Raw genomic sequence first — 24,579 nt, 5'->3', positions numbered from 1 at the left:
GGAGGGCCCCGCCCGAACACGGGCCCTGCTGCTCACGTCAGGGGAGCTGCGGGGCTGCCGTTTCTTGCCAAAATAATAAAAACCAGGGAAGACTTGTCACAGCGCCCCCGACCAGGTGGATGGTGCCTGGCCCGGCCCTGGCTCTGCCCGCCAAGGCCCTGTACCCAGTGAGTGGGCAGTGCCCAGGCCCTGCGGCACAACTTACCACCCTCTGCACAAACTGGTCGTGAATCGAGTCCTCTACAAAGAGCCGGCCGGCGGCGATGCAGTTCTCGCCTTTGTTGAAGAAGACAGAGCTCATTCCCTTCGCAGAAGAGGTGACAGGGCTGGGTTACAACCCCCGGGCGTCAGCCCCCAGCCCCCACTGGGCCCCGGCGCCCCCTGATCGGGAAGGGGAAGAAGGCAGGTGTCCTGACCTCCTGCGGCCGCCCAGGCTCGCGGGCACTGGGCACCATCCCCAGAGAGGAGAGGCCACAGGGGAACAAGCGGGAAGTGAGGCCGCTGGGGGACCAGGCCAGCGAGGGGAGCACGAAGCGCGTGCAGTGGGGGAGCCTGGACACCCGCAGGCTGGGCGGGCTCTCGGGCCTGACGGGGCTCAGGGCTGCGCTCCCTCCCGGAGCTGAGCCTGGAGGCGGGGTCTGCGCCCTGCAGCAGGCGGCAGGGGTGGGCCTCTCGGGAGGGATGGTGCCTGCCCAGGCCCAAGTCCCGGATAAACGTCCTCCGAGGCCCCAGGGCGCCTGCTCTTTGGACCTGGGGAGTCGGGGGGGGGGGGCAGTGGGGGGTGGTGGGAGGGAGGGAGAGCCAGTCAGGCTCGGCTCTCCTGGAAGAAGCTGGGACGGCACTGCCCAGAGACACAGACAGGCCTCCGGCCTGGCAGCATCGGCCTCTGCTCGGCCGCCAAGACCCTGGGGCCGACAGTCCCTCGGTCTCCCCTCTAATGAGGCTGAACCCCTTCCACGCGGTGCTGGGCTCACATCCTCCTCCGGGGTACAGCAGCACTTGGATGGGGTGGGGGGCGCCTGGGCACCTGGCTGAGTGTGGCCTGACCGGCTTGCTCCCACTGGTGTGCAGAGGTGTGATGACGACAGTGACAGTGTCAGGACAACTGACCCACAGCACCTGCCACGTGGTCCACGCCCTTCAGACGTAACAGCTGAATCCCGTATTCCCATCCTCCCCATCGTCCCGGTGAGAGTGCAAGGCCCAGAAAGGCTAAGTGACTTGCCCGACGCTGCCCAGCGAGTCCATGGCGGCGCTGGGCAAGTGTGGGCAAGCCACAGCAGGGGTGGCCGCTGCCAGCAGGGTCCCGCCCAAGTGCCCAGGGTTCTGCTTGCTTCTCTGTGGGACAGGAAACTTGGCCGTGCTGATTTCAGAACAGACGGAACCCTGGCTCACGTTTCCCCATCCTTGAAGCTGACTGCAGTTACCCCTGCAGTTGTGAAACTTCTTGGGGGTCTGTTCTGTAGGCACATGCCACTCCTTGTCCCCAAGGCCTCTTCCTTCCTTCTCTGCGGTCCAGGCTGACTGTGCGTCTGCCCGTGGACCCTGAGCCCCGGCCCCCGCCCCCCACGGCCCTTACCATCTGCACGGCCTTGCGGAGGTCGCAGTCAGCAAAGATGATGAGGGGAGACTTCCCGCCCAGCTCCAGGGAGACCTTCTTCACGTTGCTCACGGCACAGCTGAAGGGAACAGAGAGTAGGCTAGCTGGGTCCCCAGAGCCCGGGACACGGGGTGGCGGGGGGAGCGCCAGGTGAGGGACGAGGGCAGCTCCAGAGAACGCTTCACTCAAAAGGACGGCGGAGGGTCCGGGCTGGGGGGAGCCCTGTGTGACCCAGGCCGCGCCTTCTCCCGTCACTCTCGCCTCGTCCCCTCACTTCCTCTGGCTCCCTGCCGCCTTCCCAGCCCAGCAGCCCAGCAGCCCAGCCCAGCCGTGCCCCAGGCCTTGCTCTCACGGGCGCCCCCGCACCCCTCCCCTCGCAGACGGTCCTCCAGCTCAGCCTCGCTGCCTCAGGCCTGACCCCAAGAGGAGGCCACGCAGAGCCACTGCGATGGGCGCCCGTGTGGTGCCCGTTCAAGAAGGGGGACATGGCCCCCACCCCAGGGCTGAGGGGTACAGAGAGGCCTGTGGGAGCCAGGGCGGGGGCAGGGCTGCAGCTTTAACCCCCATGGAGATGCCCCGCCACAGCTGGACCGTCCTGGGACGTCCCATGCGTGACCCTCGGAGCGCGGCAGTCGTGGCGGTCAGGCGTCCTCGGAGGAAGGGCTCGGAGACCCTGCAGGTCAGAATGCCCAGCAGCCCCCAGCTCCTCCCCCTTTGCGCCTGTCGCTCAAAGTGCAGACGTCCGCCCAGGCCTCACCCCGAAATTCAGCTGCTCTGGGGGGTTCAGGCACCCTGCGAGGCCTGGGGCAGCCAGAGCTGCAGCTGCTGCCCTGGGGTCCGGCCCCATCGACCTCTCCAAGCTCGGCAGCAGCACGGACCAGAACCACCGACACGCAAACTCCCTTCACGGGACTGGGGGAAACAGGCCTGGAGGGGTCAGAGCGCGGCCCACGTCGTGTCATAAGTCAGCGACACGACCCAGCGGGTTCGAGGCCGAAGTCCAGGCACCAAGCCGGGAGCGGGCCCTCGGCCAGCGCTGGTCAGCAGGAGAGGGCAAACGCCTCCCATACCAGCCGCAGGACATGGCAATTTTTGTTTAGTGGCCACATTAAAAGCAAGCTCAAAAGAAATCAGTGAAATTAACTCTATGTAATTTAACCCCATTAATAATAATAATGTCATTTCAACTGGTAACCTATATAGAAATTGCCGCGATGCTCTACTTTGTGCTAAGTTTCCGAGATGTGTCCCTCGTGCTCACAGCTCATCTCAATCCCGAGCAGCTCCATCCCCAGCAGCCTCGCTTGCTCGCAGTGACGTCCCGCCCCTCGCTGGTCCCGCCCCTCGCTGGTCCCGCCCCGCTGCACCGGCCTGACCGTCAGACTCATGGAACCAGGGTCTGCAGCGGCCCCATCCTGTGACAGCCACAGGCTCGGGCTCACACACAGCACTGTCCACTTCACACCAGAGGCCATCGGTCCCACAGTGCTGGCCCCTCCACTCACTCCAACCGCCTACCTTTTCATGATATGCTTCCCCACCTCGGTGGAGCCCGTGAACGCGATTTTCCGCACGTCAGGGTGGTCCGAGAGTCTCTGGCCGACCACTGAGCCTGGGGGAGGGAGGAGTGGGCGGAGGATAAGGATGGCCACGGTGCCAGGGCGAGGCAGGGGTCCGGCCACCCTCCTCCACCCATGGCCAGAGCTTGGGCCCCACGAGCCAGGGCCTCAGCACCCCGGGCTCACCACGCCTTGGTCCCTGGTGTGGGCGGAACTGTGTCTCCCCAAATTCACATGCTGCAGTCCTGACCCCTGACCTCAGATGTGACTGTACTGGATGTAGAGTCTTTAAAGGGGTGATTGAATTAAATGAGGTCATTAGGGTGGCCTTAAACCAATACGACCCGTGTCCTTATGAGAAGAGGAGACAAGGACACACACACACAGAGACACAGATGACCATGTGGGGACGCAGAGAGAAGGGTGAGGGCCCCCAACCAGTACTTATTACCCCTCCTGTGGGGATGCCTGGACTCCTGGCCGCCCCACACTCCACGACCCCCCACGCCATGCCAGGCCTGCAGGGACCCTTCCCAACATGGCCACTGCCTACTGACCCTCCTGGACCTGCAGGGACCGCCCCCCCCAACATGGCCAGTGCCTACTGACCCTCCTGGACCTGCAGGGACCCCCCCCAACATGGCCAGTGCCTACTGACCCTCCTGGACCTGCAGGGACCCCCCCCAACATGGCCAGTGCCTACTGACCCTCCTGGACCTGCAGGGACCCCCCCCCCAACATGGCCAGTGCCTACTGACCCTCCTGGACCTGCAGGGAACCCCCCCACATGGCCACTGCCTACTGACCCTCCCGGACCTGCAGGGACCCTTCCCAACATGGCCAGTGCCTACTGACCCTCCTGGACCTGCAGGGACCCTGCCCAACACGGCCAGTCCCTACTGACCCTCCCGGACCTGCAGGGACCCTTCCCAACATGGCCAGTGCCTACTGAGCCTCCTGGACCTGCAGGGACCCTGCCCAACATGGCCAGTCCCTACTGACCCTCCCGGACCTGCAGGGACCCTTCCCAACATGGCCAGTGCCTACTGACCCTCCTGGACCTGCAGGGACCCTCCCCAATGTGGCCAGTGCCTACTGAGCCTCCCGGGCTGCTGTGCAATGAGACCTCAGGGTCACCTCTGCGCAGACTTCACGCGAGGCCCCTGCTGACGTCCCTCTCCTCCTCTGGCTGGTCTCCTCCTCTCCTACTCCACTCCCGCTTCCCTGACTGCCCTTCCTCCACCTCCTTGCGCCCCACTTCCCTCTCCCCACTCTTACAACACCCAGTGCCTCTGGCTGCACTCTGGGCCCCCTTCTCTTCTCAATTCACGGTCTCCTCGGTCACCTCACCCCGGCTCACCTCTTCAAATGCCATCTGCAGGCCCATCACCTCTAAATCTCTATCTCAAGCCCAGCTTCCCTGCATGCAGACCCGTCTATCACTCCTCGGCCTGCTCGGCACCTCCACTTGGATGCCTTACAGCCTCTCAAACTCAGCGTGTTTGAAACTGAACTCCTAAGCTTCCCCAGACCTGCTCCCCGCCCCACCCCCGTGTTCTCCATTTCAGTCAGCAACCTCTCTGGGCAGCCAGCCGTTCAAGCCAACCGTCAGTGTCCACACCTGCCCTCCCCCCACCCTCCACTAACCAGCCAGTCCTGGGGCTCCTCCACCCGACCCAGTCCCCCCATCGCCATTGTCCCCCTGCCTCCACGCCTGTAGAACTGCCTGTGCCCAGCGGCACCAGTGAAGGTCTGGTTCGGAAGGTTCGGAGTAGGACACTTGCATTCTCTCTATATAGTTAAGGCTCCATACGTGATTTTGACGCTAATTTCATTCCCCCACTAATGTTTTAAAACATCACTGCCTTGGGGAGAAAATATTTGCAAAAGATGTATCTGATAATGGATTATTATCCAAAATACGCAAAGAACTCAACAATAAGGAAACAAACAACCTAATTAAAAAATGGGCGAAATATCTGAAAAGACACCTCACCAAAGAAGATATTCATATGGCAAATAAGCACATGGAAAGATGCTCAACATCATATGTTATCAGGAAAATTTAAATTAAAACAACAATAAGACACCACTACACATCCACAGAATGGCCAAAATCCAGAACCTTAACAACACAAAATGCCAGCAACGATGTGGAGCCACGGGAACTCTCGTCATCACAAGAATGGTGTAGCCATTTTGGGCAGTTCCTCACAAAACTAAACGCACTATTACCATATGATCCGGCAATCGTGCTCCTTGGTGTTTACCGGCAGGAGTAAAAAACTTATGTCTACATAAAACCCTACACAGGGGGTTGGATACAGACATGCACAGGAAAAATGCCATGGAAAGGTCAATTTATTCGTAACTGCCAAAACTTGGAAGCAACCAAGACGTCCTTCAGTAGCTGATGGATAAATAAACTGTGGTCCTTCCAGACAGTGGAATGTTATTCAGCTCTAAAAAGGAAAGAGCCATCAAGCCAGGGAAAGACACGAAAGAAGCTTAAATGTACGTTACTAAGTGAAAGAAGCCAATCTGAAAAAGCTACATACTTTATGATGATGACTAAATGATATTCTGGACAAGGCAAAACTCTGGAGACAGTTAATAGATCAGTGGTTGCCAGGGTTTGCAGGGGAGGGAGAAATGAATGGGATTTTTCCTCGTCCACAGAGGATTCTTAGGGCAGTGAATCCATTCCATCTGATACTACAGTGTTGGGTAAATGTTGTTTTACACTCGTCACAGAATGTACAACAGCAAGAGTGAATTTTCATGTCAACTATGGACTTTGGGTGATGATGACATGCCAGTGTAGGTTTGTCAACCGTAACAAATGTGGGACATTCTGAGGGAGACAGGGCATGTATGGGAATCTCTATACTTTCCATTCGATTCTTCTGTGAACCTAAAACTGCTCTGAAAAATCAAGTCTATTTAATAATAATAATAATATCACTGTTTTAGGCTATCCAAGAAATATTTATAAGAAAGTATCATATACTAGGTCACAAAGAAATTCTCCATTTTAGAAAGCAGAATTTTTACAGGCTATTATGGGTTGGATTGTGTCCCACCCAAATTCATATGTTGATATCCTAATATCCAGTACCACAGAATGTAATTTTATTTGGGAATAAGGTAGGTCGTTGTTGGGTCAATGGTGTCCTTATAAAAGAGGAAACTTGGGTACAGACATGCACAGGAAAAATGCCATGTAAAGGTCAAGTCACAGGTCAGGGTGAGGCTCTACAAGCTGGAAGAGGCAAGGAAAGGTCCTCCCCCAGAGCCTTCAGTGGGAGCACGGGACTGCCGACACCTGGATCTCGGATTTCTAGCCTCCAGACCTGCGAGACAATACATCCCTGTTGTTTAAGCCCCCTGGCTTGGGGTACTTTGTTATGGCAGCCCTAGCAAACTAATACACAGGCTGAATTCTCTAATTATGACATAGTAAAGCTAGAAATATTAGAACAGAATTTTAGGGGGAAAAAGACACCTGAAAAAAAATCTCTTTTTACTTAGCGGGTCAGAGAGGATACCAAAATTACAAAGACATATTTTTTAAGAATAATAAAAACATAAACACAATGTATTCAAAAGGTATGAGGTGAGAGTCACCACCAAAGGCCAGTATGAGGGGCCCTATCGACAACTTCTCAGGGAAACAACCAAAACTGGTGAAAACCGTTAAAAAACAACAATTTAAAGTCTCTGTGAATTTTCCTAAGGGCAGACAGCAAGTGAAGAGGCATTTATTCAGGAGAGTCTGTGGCACCTGAGCCGTGAACCACTCTCCCCTCTCCTCCAGCCTAAGCGGGTGTGGTCAGGAATGCAGTCCAGGATGTGGCACCTCTCCGGGAGGGGAGGCTGGCAGTGGTTCTCATCTCCTCCAACCCTGAGTTTCAGAGGCTAAATTCTTTGTGAGTATGGCTCCCACCTGCCCTTCTTGTAAGGTGACGGCTCTTTCCCAGGTGTGGCAGGCTGAGTCTCCCGGGACCTCGTCCACCTGGCCCCAGCTCCTGCAGGGGGCCCAGCGCCTGAGGCCGTGGCTCAGAGATTTTGGCCCGGGAAGAGGCTTTCTGTAAAAACAGAGAGCTCCAAAACACTCCCCAGAGGAACTGACTTTATTTGAAACTGTATGAGGAAGTTCAATCCTAAGGACAGTCTCAAAAACACTGGAGATTTTGGGGGTGAACAATTAAGAGGAGGCTGGTAGCGCTATGGCAGCAATAAGACAAACCACAGGTCATTTAGTTTACCAGAGAGAACCAGGGAAGAGCCCTTCCGAGTAAGAACAAACCTCAAGGGCTGAGCAAAGAGACAGGAATTTAATCAGATCAGACTGCGGAGCAGTTTATGCCCCAGGGTATTGTTGAAAACAACAGAGCAGCCAGCCTGCAGTGAGCGGAGCTGAGCAGCTGGTGTGATAACGACAGAGGCAGACAGATGAGCAGACCGGGAGAGGAAGAGGCCCCTGTACACCCGCTGCCACTGGGCGACTGCACAGCCCACAGCTGCGCTCTCTGGGGGGCGACCTCACTGGCTGCACACTGCAGGGGAAGGAGACGTCCCTGAAACCGTCCAACAAGTCACTGAACAAATAAACAAGAAAATGGTGAACACAAGCTCTGGAGAGGGGACGGGGGACAAGTACCCAGAGGTGGTATAATGTGTTACCTAAAATATCTACTTTTTAACAAAAAAATTATGAGGCATGCAAAGAAACCGCAGAATGTGACCCATCACAGGAAAAAAGGAGCAGGCAATATAAACTGACATTGAGAGGACCCAGATGTCACACTTAACAAAGACTTCAGGGCAGCGGTTATAAAGACGTTCAAAGAACTGAACAAAACCACATCTAAAGGCAGCTGTGATACGATGTCTCATCAAACAGAGAATATCAAGAAAGAACAAATAAAAAAAGAACCAGGAGCTAAAAAAGTACAACTGAAATGAAAACTCAGTAAAGGAGCTCGACAGTAGGTTTGAACTGGCAGAAGAAAGAATCAGTAAACTTGAAGACTAATGGAGATTATGCAATCTAAAGAATAGCGAGAAAAAGAATGAAGAAGAGTGAAGAGAGCCTCATAGAAAAGTGGGACAGCAGTAAGAACATCAATATACTCATAATGGAAGTGCCAGAAGGCATGCAGAAAGAGAAAACCACAGAAAAAAATATTAGAATGAATAGTGGCTAGAAACTTCCCAAATTTGATGAAAGACATTACTCTATGCATCCATGAAGCGGAATGAATTCCACATCAAATAACCACAAAGAGAACCACATCCAGATGTATCATAGTAAAAATGCTGGAAAACAAGGACAGAGAAAACTTTGAAAGCAGCAAGAGAAAAATGACTTGTAAATAAGAGAACTATAAGATCAATAGCTGACTCATCAGAAACAGCAGAGGCCAGAGGGCAGTGGGATGATACAATCAAAGTGCTGAGAGAACAGAACTGTCACCAAGAATCTTACATTCAGCAAAACTATCTTTCAAAAAAAATGAAGGCAAAATAAAACATTTCCGGATAAACAAAAACTTAGAAAATCTGTTGCTAGTAGACCCACCTATGAAAAATACTTAAGGAAAACAAGTGACCTAGGTGGTAATTCACATCCATAGAAAAAAACAAAGGACACCAGTAAAGGTGATTATATAATTATAAAAGACAGGGTAAATGCACATTTCCTTTCCTTTCTTAACTGATAATTCCCAAGTTCTGTAGTTTATTCCAGAGCACACACACATGTACAGAAAATGGAAAACATCTGCGGAGGCATTTGAACCTAAACCCTTCCAGGTGCAGCTCTCCCCCATCGCAGGGCGGCGTCCTCCGCCTCCAGGCAGGCCTCCCCACTGTTACCCCGCCCACCAGGGCACACCACGTAGCAGGCCGTTTTGACCAAATGCACCTCATGCCCCCGACCACGGCCCTTACCGGATCCTGGCAGGACGTTGATCACGCCCTTGGGAATGCCAGCCTTCAAGGTCAGCTCTGCCAACTTCAAGGCTGTGAGTGGGGTCACCTGAGGAGGCAGGACAGGAGGGAAGTGGGCTCTGCCTTCCCCTGCTGGCGGCCGTCCCGTGCCCTCGACACCCCACAAGCCAGCAGCCGCTCCTCTTCTGGAGGAAAAGGGGTAACTTTCCTCGTCTGGTTCGGTGGTCCACGCCCCACCCACTGCTGGGCCTCAGGCTGAGAGGTGCATCTGTGGGTGCCCAGACTTTGTGGGGGCTGGGGGAGTGGGGCCTTCCAGGGACAATTGCTTTGACCTCTCAGCATGCCCCCACGCCAAAGGGGTAGGTTAAGGGTCACCTCAAGGGTTAGTAAGCAGATGTACGCAAATTATTGGGAAATATGTTATGCATGTTAAAATGCCTGAGGAGTGCCTAACTCAGGGTAGACACTATAAGCCAGTATCATTTTGCTGGTTTTTACTATGTTAATACCCTTGAGGCCAAATCACCCCAGAGGAGCTGAGTGAGACCCCCTGGGCCCACCGTCCCAGCATCTGACCTTCAGCTCCTAACTAAACCCTCCAAAGTACAGATGAGGGTCCGAGGCTCGTGGGGGGACCTCACCGCAGGGCACCCTGCTCAGGCCCCTCAGCCTGCATGAGGGACCCCGTCACATGGCTTCTCTAAGAGGGGCCTGGGTGGTGGACACATAGAGGCTTCCCCAGGATGTCTGGGCCCTGAAGCACCAGCTCTAACAGCAGACACCCAGGGCTCGGGGCCCGGATCCTGGTTCCCTGGGCCGCGCAAGGGGGCTGAGCTGGCGCCTGTGAAAGACCGCCGACCACTCACCAAGCAGCTGCACGCGCAGCCCAGCTAGCCTGACTTGGCCCCGTCGCCCCAACACCACCAGATCCGCCCGAGGCCGCCTCCACCCCGTGCGCCAGCCCACGAGGGCTGCCCTCACCCGCAGGGCCCTCCTCCTTGCCCGTCGCCCCTCGCAGGTGCCACCCGCCCTCCAAGCCCTCAGGCCCCGCCAGGGCGTGCCCGCACCCACCTGGGCAGGCTTGATCACCACTGTGTTCCCCGCGGCCAGGCAGGCGGCCGTCTTCCAGGACAGCATCATCAAGGGGTAGTTCCAGGGGATGACGATGCCACAGACCCTGTCGGACGAGGGAAGCAGGCCTTCGTCTCTCCGCTCGGCTGGGTCCCGTATGGACCTGCCACCGCCGCCTCTCCACCCCAGGGCCAGGCTCCCGATGCGGCACCAATGGCCCCCAGAGGGACCGCTGACACCTGCCTTCCCAGGCCCTGATGGGGCAGTATGTCCAGTCTGGCGGTAGCCCCTCTTCCCAGCAGGGTGTGATGGCAGGGGACACCGCACAGCTTCTGATGGGACACAGGCTAGGGACACAGTTGGGTACGGGCAGCACCAGGAGATGGGGCGGTGACAGCAGGCAGGGGCTGGGAGACAGTCAGGGGTCACAGGGGTGGCCGGGGGGACGTGGGAGAGAATCAGGGGTCATATGTGTGGACCAGGAGGATTTGAGACAGGGTCAAGGGTCCCACAGGTGGCTGTGGCTGAGGGTCCTCCTGGGCATCAGGCCAGGGTCGGTGCCGAGGAGACAAGAAGGACGCAGTCAGTCTGGGGACCTGACGAAGCCTGCCTGCTGTGCACTGAGAGATGGTGTCCAGCGTCAGTGCTTCCCCTTTGCCCCAGAGGAGCCTCTGGCTGGGCAGTGTCTCCATGGAGGGAGCCCCCACGTCCTAGGAGACCTACTGATGACACCTGTGCTCCCAGGAGGCACGTGGCCCTGCCTCCTCCTAACCCCGGAGAACTCGGTGATGGCAGCCCCTCCCTGTGAGTCAGACAGTTAGATGAGCTTGTCCACATGGAGCCCCGTGCAGACCAAGTGACTGCTGTTTCGTCATCGTCACTGCCATCTTCATCTTCACCATCGTCTTCATCACCTCCAACATCTTCACCATCATCTTCATCACCTCCAACATCTTCACCATCATCTTCATCACCATCATCACCATCTTCACCGTCATCTTCTTCACCATCATCACCATCTTCACCGTCATCTTCTTCACCATCATCACCATCTTCACCGTCATCTTCTTCACCATCATCACCATCTTCACCATCTTCACCGTCATCTTCTTCACCATCATCACCATCTTCACCATCATCTTCATCACCATCGTCACCATCTTCACCGTTATCTTCTTCACCATCATTACCATCTTCATCACCATCTTCCTCTCCATCGTCACCACCATCTTCACTGTCAACATCTTAACCATCATCACTTCATCACCATCTTCTTCACTGTCATCACCTTCACCGTCATTACCACCATCCTCTTCATCGTCATCACCTCCATCATCAGCAGGGAACGTCTCCCCAGACGATGATGGCTCAGCTGAGCCGGCAGTGGGAAGGGCACGCGCAGAGGCCAAGGGCATGACGGGTCGGTGAGGAGCCACAGGGTTCATGGGCCGGGAGAGCGGGAGCGCAGTGGGGCCTGAGTCCGGCATGGGGCCCCACACACCTTCCTGGGAGTGGTGGGGTGTGCTGAGGGGGTGGGAAAGCCGGTCCTCACCCCACATACACCCAGCACACCCAGAGGGACAAGGCAGCAGAGGGGGCAGGGCGAGAGCCCCCAGGGAAGTGGGAGAGGTCACCGAGGAGAAGGAGGCTGAGGGTCTGAAGAAGAAAATGCAGCAGAGACATCCTGCCCTCAAGACTGAACCATGCCCTCGCATCCCGGCGCTGAGGGCTTAGCTCCAGTGCCCCAGGTGGACCCGATCTGGAAACAGGGCCATCCCAAGTGTAATTGGTTAAGATGGCGTCTCGCCGGATTAGGGTGGGCGCCTAACCCCACGTGACCGCCGTCCTTATGAACGGAGAGCCCTGTGGAGACAGACCCGCAGAGGGAGAGGGCCGTGTGGGCGCGAGGGCAGAGCCCAGGGGCACCAAGTGGGGCAGCCTCAGAAGGAGCCAACTCTACCGACACGTAGTCGACACCCCTGGCCCCCAGACTGTGAGACGACCAAAGTCCGCGGCGCGAGTCTCGCAGGCTGTGGTGCTTGGTTACGAAGCCCCGACAGAGCCCCCCACCCGCCAGTACAGGGACGGCCTCCCCACCGACTCGCCCGGCAGCCAAGCACCCGGGCAGGGTCAGCGCCCTACTCAGTCCGACGGGATGGGCCCCCTGTGCGGGGGCTGAGGCTCAGGGACCTCGCAGACTCACGTGACTGGCCCCTGGCCCCTGCACCTGAGGGGGCTCTGAGCAGGGTCCTGGCTCCACACTCCTGACACCTCGGCTGGGTAGTTCTTTGCTGGGGGGCTGGTTCCTGCAGCCCCTGTGTCCTGACCCCATGCTCTCCCCCGGCACTGAGCCCCTCCCGGCGGCGTCTGCCTCCACGTGCTGAGCCCTTAGCTCTGCCACGTGCCGTCTCCTCGGGTGCCCGTCCCCGTCCTGCGTTAGCGAGTCCCCACACTGAGCCTCGCGGGCGAGACGCCAGGTCTCAGCGGTCACTGCCGGGTGGCCTCGGCCGAGGCAGGCCTGCTGCCCCCACGGGCCTTTGGACATCGGATGGTAACATGGGGCCCCTCGCTGCGGGTTTAAAATCCCTCCCAAACCTAGTCTTTCCGTGTTGACTGGACGTCTGTCCTCCTCCTTGTGCCGCGGGCTGGTCTCGCTGAGGGCTCCTGTCCCCGCTGCTGTGTAGGAATTCCCTGTCCTTAAGTACACCGGTCATTACACTCTTCAGATAAAATTTTGGGGCGTGCCCCCTCTTCCCCCCATGACCCTGACTGATGGAGGGTTACCGTAGGGATTAGATACAATTATAGTCTCAAAGTCATTAAATAGTGCCTGGCAGGGAACAGGGGCTGTGGAGGTGAAAGCTGCTTTCACCCTGAGGACAGGAATTTGCATTGGTTTTTCTCTTCGTTGCATCTCCGGCCCTTGCCACGTCTGGGAGGTAGTGGCTGGCACATAAACAGCTGTCTGATAAATACACAGAAAGAGGACGCCTGAGCCCCCCACGCAGTCCTAAAAAGTGCCCGGCGTGTGACTCACCCGATGGGCTCCTTGCGGGTCATGGTCAGGTTCCGGTGGGGTCTGGCCTGGTTGATGGGGATGGTGGCGCCCTGGAGGAAGCAGCAGCATCACCGGGGGGGCTTGGCCCCTCACCCCCTCCCCTCTGGGCAGCCAGCCTGCGCCTGGGGCCCGGGGAGGGACAGGGGCTGCGTCCCGATGCCCCGCTCGTGCAGGACAGGACAGCGGAGGGGTCCAGAGCCGGGCGGAGCGGGCAGCCACTGGGGGTGAGGAGCCGAGCCTGGCCGAGTCCTCCGACAGGAAGCAGGTCCTGCACAGGGACGGCCTCTGGGGCAGACAAGGGCCAGGGTGGGGGCCGGTTGCCTCTGGGGGCTGTGCTGGCCCAGGAGGCCTGTGACGCAGAGGCTAACGGGGAGCAGGCAGTGGGCAGACCACCTCCCTCGAACTCACGCCTGCACTCGGAGTGGGTGAGAGCCCAGACCCAGCAGAGACCCCGAGAACCCCGCAGCCGTGGGTCTCCCTGCAGGGGCTCACCCACCACTGCCTGCAGCAGGAAAACCTCCAATGATGGCCCCCAAGTGAGGCCCTGACCCCTGGGACCTGGTGAGCTGCCCGTACGATGACACAGGAGGGCAGAGTTGGCCTCAGGATGGGGAGGTGGTGCAGGTGGGCCGAGCATAACCACGGGAACCTCGGGGAGAGCAGGCGGCTCTCCTCTAGGCCTCTAGCTTGTGGCAGCAGAGAGTCAGAGGGATGGGGTGTGGAGGGCTGGGCAAGGACCGGAGAGAGGACCGCAGGAGCCCCGGCCGCAGCCCTGCCCCCGGGCGCTGCTAACACCTGGTCCTCCCCGGAGCTGCCGCAAGGTCCAGCCCAGCGACACCCCGACACCGACCCTTGAGACCCTGGCACAGAGCCCAACCCAGCCCGACCCGCTTCCCACCTGCAGAACCGGGAGCGAATACCCGGCATTTCCTTAAGGCCACAATGTCGCGGTGGTTTGTGACGCGGCCCGCAGAGTGCCGTGCCGGCCCGGACACCCACGGGAGCCCCACCTGGATCTTGTCGCACCAGCCAGCGAAGTAGCGGAAGGTCTGGATGGACATGCCCACGTGGGTCTTCAGGGCCAGCGTGTAGACGGCCCCCGCGTCCAGGGCCTCGATGGTGGCCAGCTCTTCCTGGTGCTTCTCCATGAGGTCGGCCAGCCTGAGGGGGGCGGGGAGGGAGCCGGGCTCAGGCCGGGCACGGCCTCGCCTGCCCTTTCGGGGCCCTTCCTTAGGAGCCGGGGGCGCTGCCAGCACCACCTCGCTCAGGTGCCGGCCTCAGCGTCCTCATCCGTGAGACGGGACGGCGGCGTCTCCTTGGCTGGAGGGGCGTGAGCCTGGTGCCCCGGCCCCCTCCTCTCCTCTCTCTCTTCCTCCCGGGGGTATCGATGGATCCACTGCTTCCTAATCACACCCGCTGCCTCTGCGACAAGAGGCCTTGTCCGGGGACAGCATGCCGGGCTCGAGCACCAAGCACTCCACGCGGCTGTACCTGCACAGCCTCCTCCGGGCTGAGCCCGCGTCCAGCCTCCCTCAGCGGTCCCTGTGGGCGTCTGCTGTGGGCGCCTGGGAGTTGGGACGCCCCCTCCCCCCGCCGTGTGAGGGTCTCATGCATCAGGGGCAGGTGGAGACCACCAATCCAGAGCAGCCCTCGGTCTTGCACGTGACGAGTTCCGCCGTGGGATCAAAGCCGGCCGACCCGCTCCTTCTGCACCCTGCCACTGGTGCGGCCGCCAGCACAGCCCGAACACCCCAGGACCCCGAAGCTGCCCACCGCACTCAGGATGCGGCCTCAACCCCTGCCCGGCCCACCGGCCCCGAGGCCCTGCCCGTTTCCTCCCGGGACCATGGTGCCACCGCCCTCTTCCCCCTCCACGTCAGCCTCGTCCAGGTGCTCGGGTAAGTCAGCCCCGCCCAGCGCCTGGACGGCTCTCCCCACGCCCCCTCCCGCTTCCCGTCCCGACCGCTGCGCCTCTTTCAGGCCCGGGAAGCCGGCTGCGGCCCCCCACCACCACCAATCACACCCCGCAGCCCTTCAAAGTCTCCGACCGGCACAGACATACGCTGGGACGGGTGTTCCTGACTGCCTGCCTCTCCCGCGAGCACGGAGACAGCTCTGGCCTCCTGCTCTCCCCGACCTCCGGCACCTGCTGGGTGCACGGCCCGCACACAGTGTGGGGCTGGCGAGGGGGACTGGGGACGGAGCGGAAGGGCCCACCGCCACTGCAGAGACAGGCACGCGCCAGGTCACTCTCCGGGTACGGGAGCGAAGGTAAGTCACTTTTTGAGAAAAACCGTAGACCAAACAGTGGAGACGCCGTGTTGTTGGCGTTACAAGGACGAGGGTTCCATCAACTACGAGGACAGAAGGCCAAAGACATAAATCCATAGTAAAGTCAGCATGAGGTGGCCTGTGTGTGTCGGCCCCTAGGTTGTCATGTCTCCTGTCTTTTAAGGTGTTTGCAGCCTGAGACACCTTAGCTCAAAAGCCCGCCAGCGCCAACTTTTACACATCCAATTATTTTAAAAACAGCCCAAACGTGCACATTTTTAGCCACTGGTAAGTGGCTGCGTCCCCCAGCAACCTCACCCGACAGCTGTTACCACTGGCGAGACAGGCCGGGCAGTTACAGCCACGGGCCTCCCCAGTCCTCTGACACAGAGACCCTGGCGTGCGTGCTGGCGACTTCGCCCGGACACGGGAGCCCCTCTCAGGTCCCTCTCCCCCCAGGAGCGCCCCTGTTCTGCCACTGCAGCCTCGGGGGGCCGCCCGCTGCGGGGTGCCGCCCGATGAAGCCTGCGGTGTGTTGCTGGCTCTCGTGGCCACGCCTTCTTCCTTGGTCAGCCCCCAATCCCTCCACCCGCCACACCTGTGCAAAATGCCACGTGCGCGTGATGTGGCCGTGTCACGAGTCCCTAAGTAATTGTCACCTGAGCTGCTTGGGAGGCTGGGGGGCAGCTTGGGTGAGGGTGCCTTCTGCCTGACAGAGCCTGGTCCCCGCACAGCGCCAGGTCGGGGAAGAGCGGGCAGGCAGCGCTGGCCTCCTGAAGGTCTGCGGGGTGGGCACCCGGAGGGGCAGACGCTGAGGTGCCAGGCGGCTCAGACCCCCTCCCCCGGCCCCTGACCACGGCAGCCTGGGCCACCACCAGACTCTAGGCCGTGGACCCAAGGAAGTGTGCGAGCACAGGGCAGCAGCTTTCCACGGACGCCCGCCCGCTCTGCAGGGTCCATTCCGGCAGCTGGGTACACGGCTCCCCGGCTCCTGGGGGTGTCTGGTGACTTTCTCTGACTCTCCCCCTGGGCCTTTCTGCCCAGCTTCTCCCGTAACTGCGCGGTGTCTTCCTCCTGTGATGCATCCACGGGGGTCCCACTTCCCTCCATGGACCAGGGAAATCCTGTCTCGCCCCTCTGCAGGGACTGGGAGGGAACTGGGTCGCCAGGAGCTGTAGAGCCCTGAGGGGTCTGTCTACACAGCTGCTCGGGGCACCTCCCCCAAGGTCTTTGTGGCCAGTGGGGCTATTGCAACATGTGCCACCACAGGGCAGCAGAGGGTCTCGGGGAGGGACGCGGTCTGGCTCAGGGCAGCCCACCAGGGTCCCTGCTCTGCCAGGGTTCACAGCCCTGCCAGATCTCTGGGGCCTCAGATCTCCAGCCAATGCCTTCCAACTGATGGCTCCTGAGATACGGCAGGCTGGGCGTGCCCTCGCCCGCCCCAAACCCACCATCTCTGTTCTGTTTTGCAAACCACTCTGGCCCCTCTCTCCGGCTGCCTGTGCGGCAGCTGCCCCGGCATTTCTGGCCTCTGGAGTGGAAACAAAAGGCCTTCAGACGGCAAGGCCACGGTGGGGGCCCTCCCGCCCGGTGACAAGCTGGGACCCGCAGTGCGACCTGGCCCCAGCCCGGCTCCCCAGGACCCAGAGAGAAACACGGCTTCCTGAGGCCGGCTCAGCAGGCTTCCCGACCCCGCTCGGTTCATCGGCCAGCAGCCCCCTTCTGGAAGCACCACCCCGCCTCCTGGGGCACCTGCTCCTCCCCAGCGGGACCGCCTGGCTCGAGGAGGGCGGGCAGCAGCTCTCCCCCGCACCTCACCCCCACCCGGGTCATGAGCTGGAGCGTCCCCGACCCTTCCCTGGACTTCCGACGGGGCCGAGGGTTTAACAGCAGGGGAACGTGAGACAGGAGACTCTGGCAGCCAGAGGCCGGCTGGGCCAGGACGCGCGGGGCCGGGAGGGCCCGCCCCGCCCCGCCCCGCCCCGCCCCGCCCCGCCCCGCCCACCGGCTCCTGGGAGCCCCGCGCCGGCCCAGGCCGGCCCAGGCCGCCCGGCAGGCAAGCGGTGCCTTCTGGGCCGGCCCAGGAGCAGCTGTTACCCTGCAGCAGCGGCTCCGCTCCGAAGCGCACCCTCACTCACTCGGTGCCTCGTCTCCGCCCACACTGTTCCCTCCAGCCGGGCACCTCCCCCGGGCCCCCGCCTGGGACAGTCCCTCCTGCCTCTCAAGCTACTTCCCCTGAGAAGCCTCCCCTGGGCCTCAGGCCGTGGTCACACTGCCCTTCCAGGACCGCGCGCCCCCCCCCCGTGAGGACGCGAGCGCCAGCCACGGCCTGAGAGGAAGGCCCGGGACAGGCAGGCGGGTGCGGGCGAGGTCCCACCTGTACAGGAGGCGGCCCCGGTCCCGCGCGCTGATCTTCCCCCACAGCCCGTGCTCAAAGGCGTCCTTCGCAGCAGCCACGGCCTGGTCCACGTCGCTGACCTGGGCCAGGGACACCTGGCAGATGACCTGTGGTGGAGCGGAGCCCTGAAGCCCTGCCTGGCCACCTGGGCGGCCGCGGAGGCCAAGGTCGGCGGACAGGAGGACATGGGCAGGGTCTGCACGACGAGGGGAGATGGGGCCTGCAAAAAGGGCCGTGTTCCTACGTCCCGAGGGCCTTCCCTCTACTCTCCCGCTGACCCCAAACAGGGTGACGGACTCAGGCTGCAGCCGTAAGGCCGAGGGTCAGCTCAGCGTTTGCAAACCGAGAGCAGAGAACCATAAATTTAGTGAGGCACAGTCGCAGGCGGGAGGTTTGCTCCTGAAGTGACATAAGCCAGCCCGACGCCCCTGCATCCCATGCCCCGAGGTGCCCACCTCCCGAGAGCACAGGCCCCCACACCTCCCGCCACCTGGACGGGGTGGGAGGGCGGAGGCCAGCGCCTCCTTGCTGGTCACCACAGGTAGGCTGTGCCCTCCCTGCCCACGGCCCCAGCACCAGGCATCCACACAGCCTCCTGCCCGGGCTTCCCAAAACTGGCCCCGAGGTTGTGGTGGCAGCGCCTGACTTTCCCGCCTGAGGGCACCTGTCTGGGTCCACACACCCTGCCCATCACTTTTTTAAACTCCCCTCAGAGGACCGTTTTGAGGCCCTGTCTTCTGCGGTGTGCGTCTGTAGGAAGGAGTGTTTGAGTGTTCATGCAAGTGACAGCGCCATACGTGTGCACTGAGCAGGACAGCTACAGCCAGGGCGTCTTGACAAACCCGGGATGCGAGGGGGGCCCTCCCGACGCTGGGGTTGTTCTTGAGGTGTGGAGGGGAGGGAATGGCCTCCGTTTCCTCCCTGGGAGGGCTTCGCTCTGCTGCAGACCCTCGAGTCCTCCCGCGTCCCCACCACCCTCCCCACCGCATCTGCCTCTACGCCGTTCCCGTAGGAAGGGCTGGAGGCTGACTGCAGCGTTTTCTCGCCCCAGCGGAGGCCCCCAGCCGGGACCCAGAGGCCCCCAGACTGGGGAGGGGGAGCAGATGGGAGAGGGGGCATCGGGGGCCTGTGCGGGGCAAGGGGGTGCTGGGCCTGCACTCACACTTCCGTCTGTCGGGTTGATGGTCTCATAGGTCTTGGCGCCCTCGGCGTCCACAAACGCGCCTCCGATGAAGAGCTGGTGGGGCATTCGGAGGGTCAGCTTGTTCACGGTCTTTTCCACCTGGGGACGAAGGGCCACAGGCCGGAGCTGCAGTGTAGATTCTTCGCGAACGGGCATCCTTGATGGGCACGACCCCACCAGAGACACAGGGACCACTCGCCCTGCCCCCCCACCCCAAATACACAAGCAAGAGCCCGGCCTCCTCGGCCTCCTCGTCGGATCCAGCCCTGCTGCCCAGGGAGCTGTTGTGTGGGCAGAGGTGGCAGCTGAGTGATAAGAAGAGATGGAGGGCCAGACTCCGCAGCTAGACTGCCCGGCTGGAGCCCCGGCTCTGCCACTGACCTTGGGCTGGTTGCGTGGCCTCCGCACACAGGAAGCGCCAGCGGGCAGACAGCACTTGCGGCCCCCAGACACGACGCGGCCCCCGCTCACTGCCCCTCGGGCCTGCAATCCCACGCTGAACGCGGAGCCTCTGGGATGCCGGCCCTCCTTCCGCAGTCATTTGTCCACAACCCTAAGGCCAGCCTGGTGTCCACCCTGGTCACCCGTACTTTCTTCATCAGCCCTTGTCCCAAAGCACCAGCCAGCCAAACTATCACAAAGCTAATTCCCATAGGAGTTGGCAGTCTACAGAGATACCCCAGGGATGGTTTCTCCACAGTTTCTTTAAAAAATCGATTTGCAGTTACTTCCTCATACTGCATATATACAAGTTGAATGTAGAGGATCATTTGTTTTCCTTATTGGGAGAACATTCCCAATCCCTTTCTCTCTCTCTCTCTTTTGTTTCAACCAACGGAATTTCACACAGGTGACTGGTTGCACAGGTGATGGAAGAGCTGAGAAGCCACAAGTCAAGCCAGAGGCTGACACCAGCAGGAAGCCGCTGCCATTGCTGGGCGGTGGTGGAGCCAGGACTAGGGGCGAGGGTCACACGGGGGTACAGGATGAGTTGGCAGGGCTGAAAGCCACGCCAGGAAACCCACCAAAGGAGAAAGGGGGTGGAGAGAGAAGCACACTGTAAAAGTCTCTCCTTAATACCCTGTCTCCTGTCTTGGGACCGAACTTGTCCCCTTACTGAGTCTTAGACAACAATTTCCTCTGTTGAGTTTGTCCTACCGCCTGGCATCTTTAGGCTATTTGGAATTACCAAGGGAAGCTTGGGTCACTAAAGCTTCTGGACACCCAGCCTTCCCCCAAGTGTCACTGTGGATCCACAGGTATGGGTGCCTGAGGGGTGTGCAGGCAGGGCCCGCGTGGGGGGCCCGGGACTCATGTGGTCAATGACACCCAGGCAGGGCCCGTGTGGGGGGCCCGGGACTCATGTGGTCGATGACACCCAGGCAGGGCCCGCGTGGGGGGCCCGGGACTCACGTGGTCGATGACACCCAGGCAGGGCCCGCGTGGGGGGCCCGGGACTCACGTGGTCGATGACACCCAGGCCGGGCCCGCATGGGGGGCTCGGGACTCACGTGGTCGATGACACCCAGGCCGGGCCCGCATGGGGGGCTCGGGACTCACGTGGTCGATGACACCCAGGCCGGGCCCGCGTGGGGGGCCCGGGACTCACGTGGTCGATGACACCCAGGCCGGGCCCGCATGGGGGGCCCAGGACTCACGTGGTCGATGACGCACTTGCTCTCCGTGTTGTCCCCTCGCATCTTTCTCACTAACAGCTGGATGAAGTCCCCGAAGGTGGTTGCCATGTAGATGTCTTCATTTTCTAACTCCAGGCCATCACACAGCTCCTTCACTTCCTCAACCAATCTGGAGGGAAGATGGAAAAGCGAGGGCCTGGAGGAGGCCTGGCAGACCTGCCTGGTTCTAGCGGCAGAGGTGGTGGCTCATCTCAGCCCCCGAGGCGTGGGTGTCAGTCTAGAGTTAGGGTTAAAAGCCCGGTCCGTGGATTCAGAGGCTCTGGTTTCAAGTTCTGGCTCCACCATTTACGAATTTGTGACCTTGGGCAAGTGACCAATTGCTCTGAGCCTAGTTTCTTTGCCTGTAAAATTGGACCAATCATGGCTCCTCTACTATTTCCTGATGAGTAAATGAGACAATCCACGTGGTAATAATTAATAGAAGATTAATAATAATCATTGAAAGACAGTGTGAAAAGAATGAAAAGACGAGCCACAGATTGGGAGAAAATATTTCCAAATCACATACCTGATAAAAGACTCGGCTTCAGAATATGTAAATAATTCTTAAAATCAATTCTAAGAAAAAAATCCAAGTGAAAATAGGCAAAAGATCGACCAGGTGCTTCACCAAGGAAGAAATATGGACGGCAAATAAGCATATGAAAAGATGCTCCACATCACTCGTCAATAGGAAATGCAAACCAACCACAACGAGATTCGGCTCCGTACTTAGCAGCATAACTAAACTTAAAAGCCTGACCATACCAACCACTGGTGAGGGTGCAGAGCACCTGAACCCTCGTACCCTGCTGGTGGGATTGCAAAACGGTACTTTGGAAGCCACTTTCAAAGCACTTTGGCAGTTCCCTAAAAATTAAACATATACTTCCCAACACTTTTAGGTATTTACCCAAGAGAAATAAAAGCCCATTTATAGACACAAAATGGCAGAGCAAGAAGCTCCAAAAATCTGTCCCTCCACCTAAACAACTATTGAACAGGCAGGAATTGTCTGAATCAAATGCTTTGGAATTCTCGAGTCTGGTCGACACTTGCAGCTTCCAGGGAAGAACGTGGTGAAGAGCTGGGCTGTGGCAGTAACTTCCAGCCTTTCCACCCCCAGGGCAGGAGGCGGCAGTGGCAGCAGGTCACTCCTGCTGTGGCCTCCTGGAGGCGGGGGTTGGGGGGCAATGAGGACCTCGTCCTCCACACATCTGGGTCGTGGGTTCCAAGTGCTGAGGCTGCTTTTGATCGCTGAGGGGCTGGCCCAAAGGCTGGCCAATCCCATACATGCTTTGCATAGTGTGTATGACCACAGGGATAACAGAAGAGAAACTTCAATGATTACACACAGCAAGGAATACACACCATGCAAAGAAAAGTTTGGAAAAGTCACAAATGGATGGCTCCAACGCTCAACAAGCAAGATTTAACTACCTCCCCGGAGTGAGAGAATCAGATTCTCAGAACTGACACAGCATTACACTCAAAATGTCCAGTTTGAGCAAAACATTGCAAAACGTACAAAGAAACAGGCCCATTTACAGGAAAAAAGAGTTTGGAAGAAACCATCCCTAGGGATTATTATCAAAGACATTAAATCAACCATCTTAAATGTGTTCAGGGCTTCCCTGGTGGCGCAGTGGTTGAGAATCTGCCTGCCAATGCAGGGCACATGGGTTCGAGCCCTGGTCTGGGAAGATCCCACATGCCGCGGAGCAACTGGGCCTGTGAGCCACGATTGCTGAGCCTGCGCGTCTGGAGCCTGTGCTCCACAACAAGAGAGGCCGTGACGGTGAGAGGCCTGCGCACCGTGATGAAGAGTGGCCGCCGCTTGCCACAACTAGAAAAAGCCCTCTCACAGAAACGAAGACCCAACACAGCCAAAAATAAATAAATAAATAAATTTTTAAAAAAAAAATGTGTTCAGTGACTTAAAGGAAAGTAGGAAAATGATTATGAAAACAATGAGAATATCAAGAAAGAGATAGAAATTATAATAATAAACCAAACAAATTCTGAAGCTGACAGATACAATAACTGAAATGAAACACTCACTAGAGGCTTCAAGAGCACATCTGAACAAGCAGAAGAAAAGATCATGAACTTGAAATAATCCAGTACGAGGAGTAGAAAGAAAAAAGAATGAATAAGAATGAAAATGATGGGGCTTCCCTGGTGGCGCAGTGGTTGAGAATCTGCCTGCCAATGCAGGGGACACGGGTTCGCGCCCTGGTCTGGGAAGATCCCACATGCCGCGGAGCAACTAGGCCCGTGAGCCACAACTACCGAGCCTGCGCGTCTGGAGCCTGTGCTCCGCAACAAGAGAGGCCGCGATAGTGAGGGGCCCGCGCACCGCGATGAAGAGTGGCCCCCACTTGCCGCAACTAGAGAAAGCCCTCGCACAGAAACGAAGACCCAACACAGCCATAAATAAATAAATAAATAAGAATGAAAATGAAAATGAGCCTCAGGGACCAGTGGAACATCATCATCAGATCATACTCATCATACCAGGTCCAGAGAAGAGATAGAACAGGACAGAAAAAAATATTTGAAGAAATAATGCCCCCAAAGTTCCCAAGTCTGAGGAAACACATGAATATACACATTCAAGAAGCTCAATGAACTCCAAGCGGGATAAACTCAAAGAGAATCACACCAAGACACGTGACAGTCAACCTGCTGAGACCCAAAGACAAGGATGGAATTTGGAAAGCAGCAAGAGAGAAGCTAATCACACACAAAGGATCCTCAATAAGATTACAACCTGATTCCGCCCCCCCCAAAACCCATGAAAGCCAGAAGGCAGTGGGATGGCTTATTTAAAGTCCTGAAAGAAAAAAAGTGTCAACCAAGAATTCCATATGCATCAAAACTATCTTTCAAGAATGAAGGAGAAATTAAGACATTTCCAGATAAACAAAAGCTGAGGGAGTTCGTTGCTAGTAAACTTGCCCTAAAGGGAGTCTTTCAGGCTGAAATGAAAGGACATTAAACAGTAACTCAAAGCCATAAGGAAAAGTAAAGAGCACTAGCAAAGGTAACTACGTAGGTAAATAGGAAAGCCAGTATTATTGTACTTTTGGTATGGTTTGCAACTTCTCCCCTTTTACTATATTACATAATGGGCAAATATATAAAACAAAAATTTAACACCTATATTAATGGGTATTCAATGTATAAAGAAGTAATCTAGGATAATAACAATATAAAGGGGTGGGGTGACTATATATAGGATACCAGTGTTTATATTTTATGGAAATTAAGTTGGTATTATTCAAACTACATTGCTGTAAGTTAAAGATGTTAACTGCAATCTCCAAGGTAATTAAGAAATAGCTAAAAAAAAAAAAAAAAGGGAATCAAAGTGGTATAGTACCAGAAAAAGGCAGTGATAGAGAAACTGAGGAACAAAAAGCATAAAAGACAGACAGGAAACAGACAGACAGCAGAAGTAAATCCTTTATCAGTAATCTGGTTAAATGGAAATGGATTGAACTCTCCTATTAAAAACACAGGTTGTAAGACTGGATAAAAACAGCATCCATCCATATACCACAAGAGATTCACTTTAGATGAAAATATGCAAAAAGGCTGAAAGTAAAAGGATAGTAAAGGTATTCCATGCAAATAATAATCAAAAGAGAGCTGGGGTAGCCATACTCTTATTAGACAAGATAGATTTTAAATCAAAAACTGTCAAGAAAAAAAGGACGTTGTACAATGGTTAAAGGGTCAATTTACCAGGAAGATATAACAATTATAAACATATGTGCACCCAACATCAGGCCACCTAAATGTA

At 57.5% G+C, this 24,579-nt stretch overlaps 2 protein-coding genes and 1 long non-coding RNA gene across 3 annotated transcripts in view; 1 reads left to right on the top strand and 2 right to left on the bottom strand.

Moving 5' to 3' along the window:
• The window catches only part of ALDH1L1 (aldehyde dehydrogenase 1 family member L1), a 46,892-nt gene that overhangs the window by 4,757 nt on the left and 17,556 nt on the right, over positions 1 to 24,579 (bottom strand). The window contains exons 10-19 of the mRNA XM_082345204.1: positions 20,754 to 20,901; positions 19,075 to 19,194; positions 17,892 to 18,019; positions 14,254 to 14,404; positions 13,223 to 13,293; positions 10,186 to 10,291; positions 9,115 to 9,202; positions 3,119 to 3,212; positions 1,580 to 1,679; positions 206 to 304 (exon numbers count right to left, since the gene is read on the bottom strand). Of these exons, the coding sequence (XP_082201330.1) occupies positions 206 to 304; positions 1,580 to 1,679; positions 3,119 to 3,212; positions 9,115 to 9,202; positions 10,186 to 10,291; positions 13,223 to 13,293; positions 14,254 to 14,404; positions 17,892 to 18,019; positions 19,075 to 19,194; positions 20,754 to 20,901 (1,105 nt within the window). The remainder of the gene's footprint in view (positions 1 to 205; positions 305 to 1,579; positions 1,680 to 3,118; positions 3,213 to 9,114; positions 9,203 to 10,185; positions 10,292 to 13,222; positions 13,294 to 14,253; positions 14,405 to 17,891; positions 18,020 to 19,074; positions 19,195 to 20,753; positions 20,902 to 24,579) is intronic.
• Positions 10,298 to 11,635, bottom strand: LOC309607116 (uncharacterized protein). The gene is made up of 2 exons (XM_082345325.1): positions 11,376 to 11,635; positions 10,298 to 11,312 (listed from the first exon to the last, which is right to left on the bottom strand). The coding sequence occupies exons 1-2, from the start codon at positions 11,628 to 11,630 to the stop codon at positions 10,995 to 10,997; spliced, it is 573 nt and encodes a 190-aa protein (XP_082201451.1). The 5' UTR covers positions 11,631 to 11,635; the 3' UTR covers positions 10,298 to 10,994.
• Positions 20,914 to 23,313, top strand: LOC309607138. The gene is made up of 2 exons (XR_014232280.1): positions 20,914 to 22,408; positions 22,715 to 23,313. It is a non-coding gene; the product is annotated as an uncharacterized lncRNA (long non-coding RNA).

The sequence above is a fragment of the Balaenoptera borealis genome, assembly GCF_965194805.1.
Source record: "Balaenoptera borealis genome assembly, chromosome: 12".
NCBI lineage: Eukaryota > Metazoa > Chordata > Mammalia > Artiodactyla > Balaenopteridae > Balaenoptera > Balaenoptera borealis.
Note: the sequence above shows the minus strand (reverse complement) of the source record. Positions and strands in the feature narration are given on the sequence as shown.

Bases quoted from the DNA above. Each gene is read 5' to 3' on its own strand.
- LOC309607116 (XM_082345325.1), bottom strand. From the start codon at position 11,630: ATGAACCCTGTGGCTCCTCACCGACCCGTCATGCCCTTGGCCTCTGCG. The intron at 11,313-11,375 runs GTAATGATGGTG...ATGATGGTGAAG, and splicing joins GGAAGATGGTGATGAAGATG to ATGGTGATGATGGTGAAGAA.